The sequence below is a fragment of the Podarcis raffonei genome, chromosome 5, assembly GCF_027172205.1.
Source record: "Podarcis raffonei isolate rPodRaf1 chromosome 5, rPodRaf1.pri, whole genome shotgun sequence".
Taxonomy (NCBI): domain Eukaryota; kingdom Metazoa; phylum Chordata; class Lepidosauria; order Squamata; family Lacertidae; genus Podarcis; species Podarcis raffonei.
The window spans coordinates 47,143,670-47,157,941 of NC_070606.1; the positions used below are offsets into that span (position 1 = coordinate 47,143,670).

General features: G+C 42.1%; 1 protein-coding gene and 1 non-coding gene across 2 annotated transcripts in view; one reads left to right on the forward strand and one right to left on the reverse strand.

The window, feature by feature from the left end:
- LOC128414154 (disintegrin and metalloproteinase domain-containing protein 9-like) overlaps positions 1–14,272 on the reverse strand; it is a 28,999-nt gene that overhangs the window by 14,001 nt on the left and 726 nt on the right. Inside the window, exons 2-8 of the mRNA XM_053388969.1 lie at positions 11,210–11,307; positions 9,492–9,568; positions 7,067–7,145; positions 5,158–5,234; positions 3,327–3,537; positions 2,053–2,118; positions 1,897–1,968 (exon numbers count right to left, since the gene is read on the reverse strand). Of these exons, the coding sequence (XP_053244944.1) occupies positions 1,897–1,968; positions 2,053–2,118; positions 3,327–3,537; positions 5,158–5,234; positions 7,067–7,145; positions 9,492–9,568; positions 11,210–11,307 (680 nt within the window). The remainder of the gene's footprint in view (positions 1–1,896; positions 1,969–2,052; positions 2,119–3,326; positions 3,538–5,157; positions 5,235–7,066; positions 7,146–9,491; positions 9,569–11,209; positions 11,308–14,272) is intronic.
- On the forward strand, positions 3,944–4,016 carry TRNAK-CUU (transfer RNA lysine (anticodon CUU)). The gene has a single exon. It is a non-coding gene; the product is annotated as a tRNA-Lys (tRNA).

The following is a 14,272-nucleotide window of genomic DNA, read 5'->3' on the forward strand; positions in this document are numbered from 1 at the left end:
GTTTGCCATGTGAGTGTTCCAGTTTTCGAATGTTCTTTTGGAAGCCAAACACCCGATTGGGCTTCCGATTGGCTGCAGGAGTTTCCTGCAGCCAATCAGAAGCTGCACTTTGGAAGTCGAATGTTTTGGAAGTCGAAAGGACTTCTGGAAAAAGATTCTGTTCGACTTCCGAGGTACGACTACATAATTTTTTAATTGGAGGTCACCAGAATAAAATATTTTTTCCCAGAGATATCTTGACTGGATTCATTTTCTTTCTTCTTTTAAAAAATATTTGTATATGCATTTTTCAGTTACAATCAGTTATATTTATTTCCATTACATACATTTTCTCCTATCTCATCTCGTATGGACTTCCCAACCTATCTTTCCTTGACAACCTATTTCAGTCTCTTTGGTTTGCTGCAACTCTGAGTTTTCTACTCTTTTCCTCCTCTGTGCTTCACTTTTTGTTTTGTTTACTTGTTCATATGTTCATCCCTACTTACAAATTTATATTTATACCACTTTGTTTTAGATACCCTTCTAGTTGTTCCCACTCGCTTACCACTGTTTTCCTATTTGTATTTCTTATTTTGGCCGTCGTAGAGGCTACTTTGACATATTCTGTTAGTTTAAGCAACCACTGGTCCTTTGTCATGATTTCCCTCTCCTCTCACATTTTAGCATATAGTAACCTTGCTGCTAGGGATGCGGGTGGTGCTTTGGGTTAAACCACAGAGCCTAGGACTTGCCGACCAGAAGGTTGGCGGTTCGAATCCCCACGACGGGGTAAGCTCCCGTTGCTCAGTCCCTGCTCCTGCCAACCTAGCAGTTCGAAAGCACGTCAAGGCAGGAAGGTAAATGGCGTTTCCGTGCGCTGCTCTGGTTCACCAGACTAAGAAGCGGCTTAGTCATGCGGGCCACATAACCCAGAAGCTGTACGCTGGCTCCCTCGGCCAATAAAGCGAGATGAGCGCCGCAACCCCAGAGTCGGCCACGACTGGACCTAACGGTCAGGGGTCCCCTTACCTTTAACCTTGCTGCTGCTGTTGTGTAAAGGAAGAGGTTTTTAAACTTTATCTGGAATATGCTGTCCTATTATAGCTAACAAGAATGCTTCTGGTTTTTTCGGGAAGGAGCATTGGAGCATCTTCTTTAGTTCTTCACAAATCATTCCCCGGATTATTATTTTTTGCAAGTTTGCATTGCTACCACACATGGATTAACGTGCCCTCCTTGCCTAAACATTTCCAGCATAAGTTGAATCCTCTTTTATACATCTTAACCAGTTTACTAGGCATTAATTACCATCTGAAAATCATTTTTTGGATGTTTTCTCTAATTGTATAACATGCTGAAAATTTTATCATGTTGTTCCATAGTTTTTCCCAGGCTGATAGTTCTATACTGTATCCAAAATCAGATGCCCAATGAATCATTGCCTCCTTCGCCAACTCGTCCTTTGTCTCCCATTCCAATAAAATGCTATAGGTATTAGATAATAATTTATTGTTCTTCCCTAGAATTATTTTCCCAAATTCTGATTCTTCTTCAAATAATTTTTCCAAGAGATGTCTTGACTGGATTCATTTTCATACATGCACTCAGTATTTTCAGGCTCTCTTAAATATTCTGAAGGATCGAAACCTAAATCTTACAGTTTTGTATGCTTTTGTTAAGCACAATTTTTGCTGAAGCCCACAGTATGCAAAACCTGGCAATAAACAAAACGATTACACATCTGAACATAAGAAGAGCCTGATTCTGCTAAGGCAGGCCATGCAATTAGCCTCTGCACACTTACTGATTTGATATAATCCAGTTGCTGAAGAAAATATTACTGTTGTGTTTTGACATTTCCTGCAAAATAGTGTGATAAAGCACAGTCTGATGAATGTCTCTGTGATGACTTACCCCATCAACATAATTAGCCAGTTCTACTGTTTCCTTTTGTACAGCTTCGGCATCAGATTTCTTCCGCAAGTACTGAAACAATTCAAAATATAAGATGTTCTAGAGCAAAAAATTCAAATACTTTGGCAAAATGCATTGGGTTGAGAGAGAAATTACCCTATTTTTATCAACAACCATATACAGTTCGACATATCTCTTCTCTGGCAGAACGGCTCGCCTTCTCTGTAACAAGGAAAACAGACCACATGACATTACATATATTTCCACACTGCATTTTTTTATTTTGAAGTACTTTAAATAGATAAGCTAACTATAAAAAGTAAATAAAATGTTTTAGGAGGTGCCAGGCATCTAAGGAAACGCCAATTCGTTGGCTGAACTGGCATTCTATAATTTTTCTAACGCACCATTGTAAGTTGGGGGGGGGTTAGTCTAGATTATGTCCTTGGATCTCATCCTGTGATCTTGTATCCAGTAAGGGTTAGAATCTAGTAGAAGAGGCTGTGGAACCTGCCAAACCAGTTCCTTTGCTAAGGTAACGGCTTTGGCTGCTCAATTAAGTGCCCTAAAATCAAGATCTCAAAGAATAAGCAAGGCAGCAATAGCTACAACTAAGAGATGCTAGTCATTTTCCCCACTCATCTCATCTAGCTGGTTGTCACATGATTCTAGGTATAAGAACTATAGCAGGGGTCAGCTTTTTCAGCAGGGGGCTGGTCCACTGTCCCTCAGACCATGTGGTGGGTCAGACTATATTTTGGAAAAAAGATGAACAAATTCCTATGCCCCACAAATAACCCAGAGATGTATTTTAAACAAAAGCACATATTCTACTCATGTAAAAACACGCTGATTCCTGGACCGTCTGCGGGCCAGATTTAGAAGGCGATTGGGCTGGATCCGGCCCCCGGGCCTTAGTTTGCCTACCCATGAACTAAGTAGATTGTGTGAGCAAGCGAAACATGCCTTGCTCTGTGCTGAGCCTAAACTGGACTTAGGGGTTCCCTGGAAACCAATGGGGAAGAAAGATCTATTGGAGCACAGTGCTGTAAGCCCTTCCATCCCATGCGCGCACTCTCTCTCTCTCTCTCTCTCTCTCTCTCTCTCTCTGTGTGTAAATAAAACCATATATCTTAACAACACCACAATAATTTGACTCACCTGGGGTATGGAGCAAGCAGAAAGGTGTAATGCAAATTATCTGAGTAAAACTGAAATTAACTCAGTATGAAAATATCCTTTTCTATTTCATTCTTGCCCCTTTTTTATGGGAATATTTTAACTATGGAAATAAAGTATCACAGAGAGATTTGTTGGAAATAAACCACCAGTGTCAGTTAAAAACCAGAAAGGATTGTTGCTAAAAGCTGGAATAAAAAGTTTAGACAAGGTGGACTGTTTTCGAAAAACAATGTACAAATGCTTTTTACCCTTAGAATTTTGTCCGAATTGAAGGGACTGTGTGAGATATTTGTGTATTTGAGAAAAGTCTTTGTGCTCTGCTCGTTGTCATCATTTGGCACACCACATGAAAAGGGCTCATGGGGAGAGTTTTCTAATGCATAGAAGAAGTGCTCAAATCGATCTGATCCATTGACTGGTTCCAAGCCATATCGCTTGCCGCCAATATGGAGCATTCCCCTGAAACCACAGAAAGCAAGAAAAGTTACCTGGCCGTGTCCTGCTCACCCCCACCCACATCGATAACAATTCAGCCTAAGTTAACTACTGCTAAACCATTCGTAGCAATAGCATTTATTACAACAATATATAAAATGTGTTAAGTTTCTCGAAAGGCTAGTCAAGTTAACTGTCTAGGCTGCCTACACCGTAACCCATTAGTAGCACAAAAGTGTACTCCCCCCCCCTTAAACCAGGATCATTGATGCTCATATTCAACAGGTTGCATTCAATCTAGACTGATTCTAGATCCTGACATCTACAAGAATGGGGGTATGTTTCCTTGATGCACATTTGAAAACCATGATCAGGTTATCCGTGCCTTTTCTTCCCTGCACAGGTCCCAGGTGAATGAATGAATCACCCTGCTGGGATAGCTCAGTCGGTAGAGCATGAGACTCTTAATCTCAATGTTGTGGGTTCAAGCCCCACATTTTGCATTGCAGGGAGTTGGACTAGATGTCCCTTGTGATTCCTTCCAACTCCGCAATTCTATGATTCTATAAGAAGGTTGACTGTGATCTTGGTATTCACCCTGTTATAAGAATTTTAAGGTTATATATATATATATATATATATATATATATATATATATATATATATTAAATGTTCATAACTGTATATATAAACCACATGTCTGAAACCCCATAGAAAAGGTCCTGAACAAATTGACCTCAAATATTTCTCTGCAAGGTCAAAGTGGGACACCTCCCCATTGTCTCTTTCCTCACAAATCCTGTTCTCACAAATCCTGTCTTAAGGGCACATTCAAGATATGAACAGGGTGTGAGCCTGTGGCCTGTGACCTAGATTCAGGAATTAAGTAGTTATTATAACAAAAGAATGGCCAAAACCCAGATACCTGCAATCAGGTAACTTGCCAGACAGGAGATAAACAACACACTCAGATTTCTGTTGTGGACCACCTTTTCTGTGATGTATGTATGATGTATCTGAGGGGTGGTCTTGGGCTACACCCCTTCTGTGATGTATGTATGATGTTTCTGGGGGGTGGTCTCGGACTCCAAGGTGGGCAATTTAAAATGTCTATATAAGGGCGGGCACACCTTTGTTCTGGGTCCTCCTCCTCTCTCCTGCGTGTGGGAGAGCACCCTGTTGCAACAGTTACGGTAATAAAGATCAGGCTTAGTAGCTGCTTTGCTTCTCAATATTCTCTGGTTGGTCTCTGTTATTTCCTCATACCGATAGAACCCACAAAAGGACTCTATATGGGCTCTTGGGTACCCCATAAGGGGAAAGGAGCAATGTTTTTCTTATATCAATCAACACAACATTGGGCAGGTGGGGTTACACCCCTGCATTGCAAAGACCACTTCCATTTGTTTTCAAACAGCTGTGAGCCAATGGAGAATCAATTGCAATAAGCTCCACCCCCCCCCTGGAATGAAACTGATTTCTCAAGAAGTGCTTTGCAGGGGCAAGAAATAGGCAATAGATCTCGATTGTGTCTGAAATATGTAGCAAAAGCAAGCGCTCAGACTCCCATTGATTCTAAAATAAAATGTCAAACAGATTAAAACGTATTTGCCTCAAAATGAAGTTAGAATGAAAAGGTAGTACCTAAGGCCATCACAGGTACTGAGAGCAAGCAGAGAGTCCTCAATCCCTTCAACAACTCCACGGTAATAACAGTGGGCCTAAAACCAAACAATTAATAGTGTTTTTCTTATGCAAACAACAGACGCAACCTGTAATTTGGTGTACACAACTATGCTATGTTTACTCAAATTGGCACATACACACACACTATGTAGTTTTCTGGATTCTGATGCAACTGAAATGCCAGTGGAAAACAAAATAGGTTTAAAGATGCTCTCAATGCAATTTTTTTAAAAAATGCAGTATAAGCACAGATAATTTAGAAACACTGGCCAGCAAGTGCTCCAATTGGAGAATAGCCTCTACCAAAAACGTCATCTGAAGGCAGGCCTGTTTAGGGAAGTTTTTATGAATGATGTTTTGATGTATTTTTAATCTTTTGTTGGAAGCTGCCCAGAGTGGCTGGGGAAACCCAGCCAGATGGGCGGAGTTTAAATAAATTATTATTATTACTATTTACTCTGAAGAAGCACGAGCTCAGGGAGAAACATGCTAAGAGGAAAGCATGTTTGGCAAATCCTCATTGTGATCAACTCCCGCCCAGAAACCTATGTCCCACTGTGGAAGGACGTGTTGATCCAGAATTGGCCTCCACAGTCACAGACACACAGTTAAGACCATATTCATGGAAGACAATCTTACTTGACTACGAGTGATTGCCAAATAAAGAAGAAGAAGAAATTGGTCCACACCATAGCAAGGACTGTGTTTAGGAGATCACAGTGTAAGGGCAGGTCTATAACCTCCCACTCCTCTTTGGAAGTGAGTTGATCCAACCTTCCTCTATTCTCTCTTATTCTGGCAGGTAATATTACAGTTTGTAAGCCATGTTTTCCCAACCTGGGGTCCTGTAGCATGCCAGCCTCAAAACAACAATAACATCTGGAGAGTATCAGGTTGAGGAAGGCTGTTCCAGGTACATGAGGCATTTTTGACCAACCATCTTATAGCAGTTTAGAGCAATTTAAACCAAATTCAAGAGAACCAGTGTGGTGTAGTGGTTAAGAGCGGTAGACTCGTAATCTGGTGAACCAGGTTCACGTCTCCGCTCCTCCACATGCAGCTGCTGGGTGACCTTGGGCCAGTCACACTTCTCTGAAGTCTCTCAGCCTCATTCACCTCACAGAGTGTTTGTTGTGGTGGAGGAAGAGAAAGGAGAATGTTAGCCGCTTTGAGACTCCTTAGGGTAGTGATAAAGGGGGATATCAAATCCAAACCACTGCTCCTCCTCTTCTTCTTCTTCTTCAACAAAGGGCTCATCCAGACTGGCTCTTGACCAATGCCTAGAAAGCATGGTCCAAGCAGGTTTCTGCTTTTGCATTTTCTAGGTACAGGTCTAAGCAGATTTGCCCTTGCTCCACTGCTTTCCACCAGAAAACCTGCTCTTTAGTAATAAATCAGAGCAATTGCCAATCTGGAGAAAAGCTGATTGATGGTTGCTGTGATTCAGCGGTAAAGATCAGGTTTTCCGGGGGGCGGGGGGCAGCGAAGCAAGGGCAAGTCTTGATGAGCCCTAAGTTTTTACTCTGCATGGACTGTTGAAATTACTAGACATGACTAAGTTACATCCATTTATGTCAGCAGGCCAATTCTGAGTAAGACATAGTTGAGAGAGTTGTCTCTCTCCCACACACATACCTTAATCTTTTTGTTTAGCTATAAAAATACCTTTCTTGAGGTGGCCAAGAAAGATAAAGGTATCAGGCGTGTGAGACAACTCCCTGGGGCACTATAGCTGCTTCAGATGGGATTACATCACCTGCATCCTCATTGAAAGCAGCCAGTTATTAATCTATAGCAGCCTAGTGAATCAGTTGTTGCTAAAAGGGGCCTCTCCATTAGGGAGGGGAGTCTTCCACCATCACTGTACCTTAGCTTCGAAGGGAGTAGTCTCCAATTTGCCATCTTTCCTGTAGGTATATAGTATAAAATTCTCACTTATAAGGTTTCTGAAAGCATAAAAATACATTGCATGTGATTTTATGTTGGATTTCTTTTCCTTACTGCATTATCTGCAGATCAGGAAAATCTGAATTTAATGAGGGGTAGTACAGGCTGCCCCTTGGATGAGGACAACATCATGTGGACAAGAAGTAAAACATGTGAGTGTGGGTTTTTAACCGCTTTGAGGTTTTATTACAATCAAGTAGTGCATAAATGTAGTGAAATAAATAAAATAAATAAATGCATTGAATCAATTTTAAACCGGCGTGTTTACACAGCCACAGTCCACTTTGACCTCTATTAGTATTGACTGGTGATAATTTTAAGGTTTTCCAGGAATGGCACCTTTCTGATACTGAAGACCTGGTTCATAAGATTGCCGTGCTTATTGCTTTGTGGGCAACTATTTGATCCGCTAACTCTTTGTTGTGTTGCCATTCTAGCCTGTTGAAATGTTGCAGTTACCTGCTCCAGAGTAACAACACATTTACCAGGATGTGGTTTGGCAAGAACCTCATCTACCCTGGCGTTTGACACGAGATGAATAATTTTACGACTCACTTCATTTCTGTGGTTCTGAATTGTTCTGAACTGTTTTTAACATTGTGTTTTAATTGTTGTAACCCACCCTGGGACCTTAGAGTAAAGGGAAAGTACGGTAAATAATGATGCTTATAATAATATTTTTTTAAAATTGTTTTGCTTTGATCTCTTTCTTAGAGATCCTAAAATGATCCAAACAATTGTCCCACATCACTCTTCATGACACATAGCCTAATGACCATGTAAAGGTAAAGGTAAGGGGAGCCCTGACCATTAGGTCCAGTTGTGACCGACTCTGGGGTTGCGGTGCTCATCTCGCTTTAGTGGCCGAGGGAGTCGGCGTACAGCTTCCGGGTCATGTGGACAGCATGACTAAGCTGCTTCTGGCAAACCAGAGCAGCGCATGGAAATGCCGTTTACCTTCCCGCCGGAGCGGTACCTATTTATGTACTTGCACTTTGATGTACTTTCGAACTGCTAGGTTGGCAGGAGCAGGGGCCAGGCAACGGGAGCTCATTCCGTCGCGGGGATTCGAACCGCTGACCTTCTGATCAGCAAGTCCTAGGCTCTGTGGTTTAACCCACAGCGCCACCCGTGTCCCTAATGACCATGTAGTTTAGGGGTATTCCTGGATTCTTTTGCTATCACTTGAGGCTCAGGTTGCCAATCCAGTTGGATTCAAATGAAATTCAGTCACAACATTCCCTTCACTGCTCCCATCCAAAAGTTTCTCTGTTGCATCCCAAGGTAGCTTGTGTTAAAAAATAAGGCCAGGATCTAGAGACACCTGTACCCATGCATACCATACTTCTGCATGCACCCAGAAGAAAGCGGAATTTCTCCCTTTCTGGTACAGCCTCTTATTCCTCACAGGATGCTATGAGGCCACTGGAGAGGCACATCAAGGGCACTGAAGGCTGTTTCTGGAAGGAGGAAGCTGAAAAGTCTGCTTGCATGCACAGAGAGCACTGTTCTACATGGATCCTGCTGCATGGGTCCATATAGGGTCTAACAGCTAAGTTCACCACAGATGGATTTTTAAAAGTTTCCAAAAGAAAAGTGTATATTAAGTATACAAATGAAAGAGCCATGTACAAATATTAAAAAAAAAATCTCAGCTGCTACACCTTGCCTCTCATTCCTGATAATTTGTACACAAACACACATTTTAATACAAGCCGTTAAAAAAAAAATCCCTTCCCTTGTAGTCTGGCATTCAACAATACTTGTCCCAATGAGATTTCATTGCAAACATTACCGTATTTTTCGCCCTATAGGACGCACCGTCCCATAAGGCGCACCTAGTTTTTTGGGGGGGAAATAAAGGGAAAAAAATTATTTTCCCCCCAGGCGCGGGGCTGCGGTGGGGGAGGCCCGAGCTTCCCCCGACCCCAGCCCCCAAACAGGCAGCTCTCTGCAAGCCGTGGGAGCCCGCTGCTTGCTGAGAGGTCCGCGAAGCCTGGGCGCGCTGATTTCAGCGCGCGCAGGCTTCGGCTTGCAGGCAACTCTCCGGGAGCGGTCCTGCTTGCAGGCAACTCTCTGGGAGCAGTCCTGCTTGCAGGCAACTCTCCGGGAGCGGTCCTGCTTGCGGAGAGGTCCGCGAAGCCTGGAGAGCGAGAGGGGTCGTTGCGCACCGACCCCTCTTGCTCTCCAGGCTTCAGCGAAAGCCTGCATTCGCCCCATAGGATGCACACACATTTCCCCTTCATTTTTGGAGGGCAAAAAGTGCGTCCTATAGGGCGAAAAATACGGTATATAAAATAAAACAAAACATGAAAAGGCCTGAGAATGGTATACGTAAAACATACTTATTTTTCTTTAATTTCAGGATATGTGTTCCGTTTCCAGTTTGGATCAAGTAAGACAGCTGATTATCTAAATGCTCCTGAAAAATAAATCACATGCAAAACATAATATGCAGTTCTTTAAATCTTCATAAAACCAGCAGTGCCTCTTATCAAAAACAAGTTGCTACAGCTTTGCTCAGTTTTCTAAACAGGCAACAAATCTGCAGAATTCAGTCCAGCAGGTCATTGCACACTCTAGCATTAATTCCTACCAATTAGTTCTTTATATTTACACATTATAATAGATCCTCTGCATTTTTTTATTTTTAAAGGGAGGGTTACACCAGCTGCAGCTGGTGCACAATGTGGTTTCTACTGCTGACACAGCTACAGTAACAGCCTATTCGAAGAGAACAGCACAAGCACATTCAACACTGTGTGCTGCCTGTCAGCTAAAATTATAGACGTATCTTGCTTTGTAAACCTACCAGGATACAGTACAGCTCAGCCTTCAGGAATGACATCACACTCCTTCGGGCCACTGATCATGACCAGAGCACTGCATTTGGCAAAAGGCATGGTTGCCTTATAATACATGTTGGAGTGCTTCTTAGTATCCAACAAAACAGAAACATGGGAAAATGCCTTTATCCCAAGTTAGACCATTGACTCATCTCCCTCAGTATTGTTGATAGTGACTGTCAATGGCTTTCAATCAGGAGTCTTTCCCAGCCCTAGAAATGCCAGGGATCTTCTGCAAGCAAAGCATTTGTATTTGTATTTACATGTGTTCTACCACTGAACTATGATCCCTCCCTGGATCCATTCATGCCAGGGAATTGTATTATGCTGGCACAGCTCTCCTTTCACCTGATCCTTTGCTCTGCCAATGTGGTGGGACACAGATTGGGACCTGAAGTCAAACATGCTTATCTTGTTTATAAACATTATCGAATAACCTCCTGGCAAACAAATCTGAAGGAAGGCTCAATAAACACCAGACATCGTATAACCTTCTCCCAAACTTTGTGAAACAAATCATGAGGAATGCTCAGGAAACCAGACATATGGAAGCAAACTCAGTTCCAAGATGGAGACCGCAACGGGGGCTGAATAAGGCTGTGTACGTACTCCTGTTTTCTCTGCATTCCGTGCAGTTGTCTGGGAAGCAGAGTGTACATATGTGTACATATGACTTCAGCCACAATTCATCTATCCTGTATTTTTAAAATGAAATACTGTGTTTCGATGCTTTGATCTGAAGAAGAAGAATAACATAGCTGGGTTTTAAGCATGTAATGTGTACACAACCCTAGTCCCTGCCAGGTGCTACAGATATCAGATGATACACCTAGGACTCTGGGATAATGAAGAAATTAAGATAGGACTGGTAATCCAGTTCCAGCCCTTTCCTGGAGGGCCTTATTCAACCTGCTGTCTCCATTTGGGGGCTGAGTCTAGAAGAAGACAACATCTAGCCTAATTTTTGTACTTTTTGAATACTTCCTTGTCCCACCATCCCCTGCTTTGTCTAACTTCTAGTTTGATAAAGAGCTCCAGATAACTCAAAAAAGTGGTACAGATCTGTGAAGTTTTGGTTGTCCTAATAATGGTATTGCACAGCTATGGATTTTTTCTTATGGACAAACATGGCTGCTTTTGCTTTTTATTTGCTTTGGACAAGTAGGACACCATATGAAGAACACTAAAGGGAGACAAAAATTGAAGGAAAAACAAACCTTATGAGAATGCGTCCAGCGCTTCACCCTGTCAGTCAATCTTTGAGGAATTACAATCTCATATGTGGAATGCCTAGAGAGCTGATGAGCATACCCTCCTAAAAATAAGGTTAGAGTTTTTCAGTTTGCGTGGAGAGACCAGCCTGATAATGTCACAAGAAGATTTATTTTATAATGCCCCAAAGGATCTGGACTCATCCTATAAAAGGATTATGGAAAACAAGGTTGGGACCCACAAAACCTTAGCATACTTACAAGGTCAGCAGATTTTCTTCAAGCTTGGCCCTGCCAAGTCCAATAAATCTTCTTATCTCTCTTTAATTTTAAATAATTTCTAGCCTTTATGGTTTATGCAGGATCCACACAAAATTTAAATGTTAAAAACAAATTCCAATAATAATAATAATAATAATAATAATAATAATAATAATTTATTATTTGTACCCCGCCCATCTGGCTGGGCTTCCCCAGCCACTCTGGGAGGCTTCCAAAAAATATTAAAATCCTCTAATACATCAAACATTAAAAGCTTCCCTAAATAGGGCTGCCTTCAGATGTCTTCTAAAAGTCTGATAGTTGTTGTTCTCTTTGACATCTGGTGGGAGGGCGTTCCACAGGGAGGGCGCCACTACCGAGAAGGCCCTCTGCCTGGTTCCTGCAAAAGGCTTTGTGCAAGATCCAAAGTAGCAGAAGCAGGAGTCCACTAGCACAATGGTGCTTCTCCACCCTCCCCTCCTCTCTACAGCCCTCAGCCTATGTGCCCTCAAAATCTGGAGAGCACCCTCCAGAAGAGACTGAGGGGGGCACGGAAACTGGAGGAGAGAAACTGGGAGTCTTGCTGCACGAGTGGAGTTTGTTTTCCACAAGCGAGCAGACATAATTGGATCTAATCCTATAGTCTAAAGTAGGTTTACAATAAAAAAAAAATGGAATGAAATGAGCAAGTGAGCAAACAGTTGGCAATATGCCATTGGTCAAAAATTTTTTATGACCGTCTAAAAACAAAGAAGACACCTGTTGAACAGGTTATCCAGAGACTGCCCAATACTAGATTCCATGGAACTGAGAGTTCTCTCAACAATTTTTTATTTCTGACCTCCTTAAAATGCCTTTGTGCAAAAATGGGGTGATAAATACATTAAATGATAGATAACCATACCTATATTTTATCAACAGTCTCAGGCACTCCTTACTTGCTTTGCCTATTATTACAGACAGGGTGAGCCCAAGACGTTTTGCTGTCTAAGAAATATGGATATATGTGTCCCCACCCCTCCATGAGCAGAAGCTGCCCAGACTGGTAGCTGTATCTTACTTCAAAACTGTTGATGGGATTGTGTCTTCTACAGCACCTGAGGGCTCCAAATTTGCTTGGAAGGGGCTGGGTAGTCTGTTTGGCCAGGCCGGTGTGGTGGTGGGCAGCCAGGTACTCTGAGCCTTGGAGGGCTAAGCCAGACAGGAGACTCCGCCAGGGGCCTGACGGTCTTATGCTGTCATGCCAAGAACACCCTGTGCCTTTCATCTGCCCTGGGCTTCAGACAAGCTTTGCACAGACCTGTGTGAGGCACGCATGGCTCAGCCTTCCACTTCAGCCGCCTGAAGCAGCTACCTCTTTATACCTAATGATAGGGCTGATTCTTGGTAAAAAATATCTTTATACTCTGGGCCAGCTCCCTGCGGTAGTTTATTGTTGTACTTTGTTTTAAAATTTATTATTGTACATTGTTTTAATTGTTTGTTTTCCTTCTGTGATTGTACCCCCAAATGTGTTTATAAGCTGGTCTCCGACCGTAGTAAATTATCTATCTATCTTTATACAAAACAGTACAGTGGTACCTCGGGTTAAGAACTTAATTCGTTCTGGAGGTCCATTCTTAACCTGAAACTGTTCTTAACATGAAGCACCACTTTAGCTAATGGGGCCTCCCGCTGCTGCCGCGCCGCCGCTGTGCGATTTCTGTTCTTATCCTGAAGCAAAGTTCTTAACCTGAAGTACTATTTCTGGGTTAGCAGAGTCTGTAACCTGTAATCCGAGGTACCACTGTACATACCTTTAAACTACCTCAGTGATACAAAATTAACTGGTTTACATATTATGTTGGTCACTGGATGAATTATCAACACAAGTTGGAAGGGACCACAAGGATCATCTAGTTCAACGCTCCTGCAATGCAGGAATCCTTTGGCCCAACGTGGGGCTCAAACCACAACCCTGAGATTAAGAGTCTCAGGCTCTACCCACTGAGCTACTGAAGCAACTATAAATCAAATGTATGAATTGCAGGCCTGACTCACTGGTGTCTGTTCTTACTTAAATATCAGGCAAACTTGCTTGGAAGAATTCTGTCCCTCTATGGTGCTGTATAAAGCCTGTTAATCAGTGTTTATAGAAAGGTTCTCACTGAGTAAACAACTTTTTAAAAAACAAACCAAGCTTCACATCTTCTAGAAATGGTCTTTGAAATACGAAAGAGTGTCCTTCCCTAAAAACCCCATATCTGACATACAACTTGTCTTTGTTACCTGTAATTCTGCTCACGAAAAGAGTCTCCCTCCCCACTATGCACCAGCTTCCTTTTGCACACTGAAATGCACCAGGTTCATTTAAAAACAAACAAACATGCTACTAATTAACAGCTGAATGCTAATATAGCAAAAACAGTTTTTAAAGAACATAGGCTACTTTAATTTATGCACACACACCCTCTTCTGCATAATGATTTTTCAAAACAGATCCTCTTGTCAGTTTGAAACATTTCCAAAACGCCACATTATTTAAAGATAAGTCCTTCATCATGTGATCTTTCATACCTATCTTATATTACAGCAGCACACCATATATTCCTATTCCAAATACCCCCCCACCCCCCCAATTTATTTTCTGAACAATGGGATGTCAACTCTTTGATGCGACTTTGTATACTCCTTGCTTCTTCAACATAATTGATGATTTGACGGCGCTTAATTTCCGCAATTTCCTAACTAGCTCTGGTTTATTTGGGTTATAGTTTACTTCACTTTCCTTGTTTTGGCATAAAGATTTCTAGGTTGGTATATATAAAA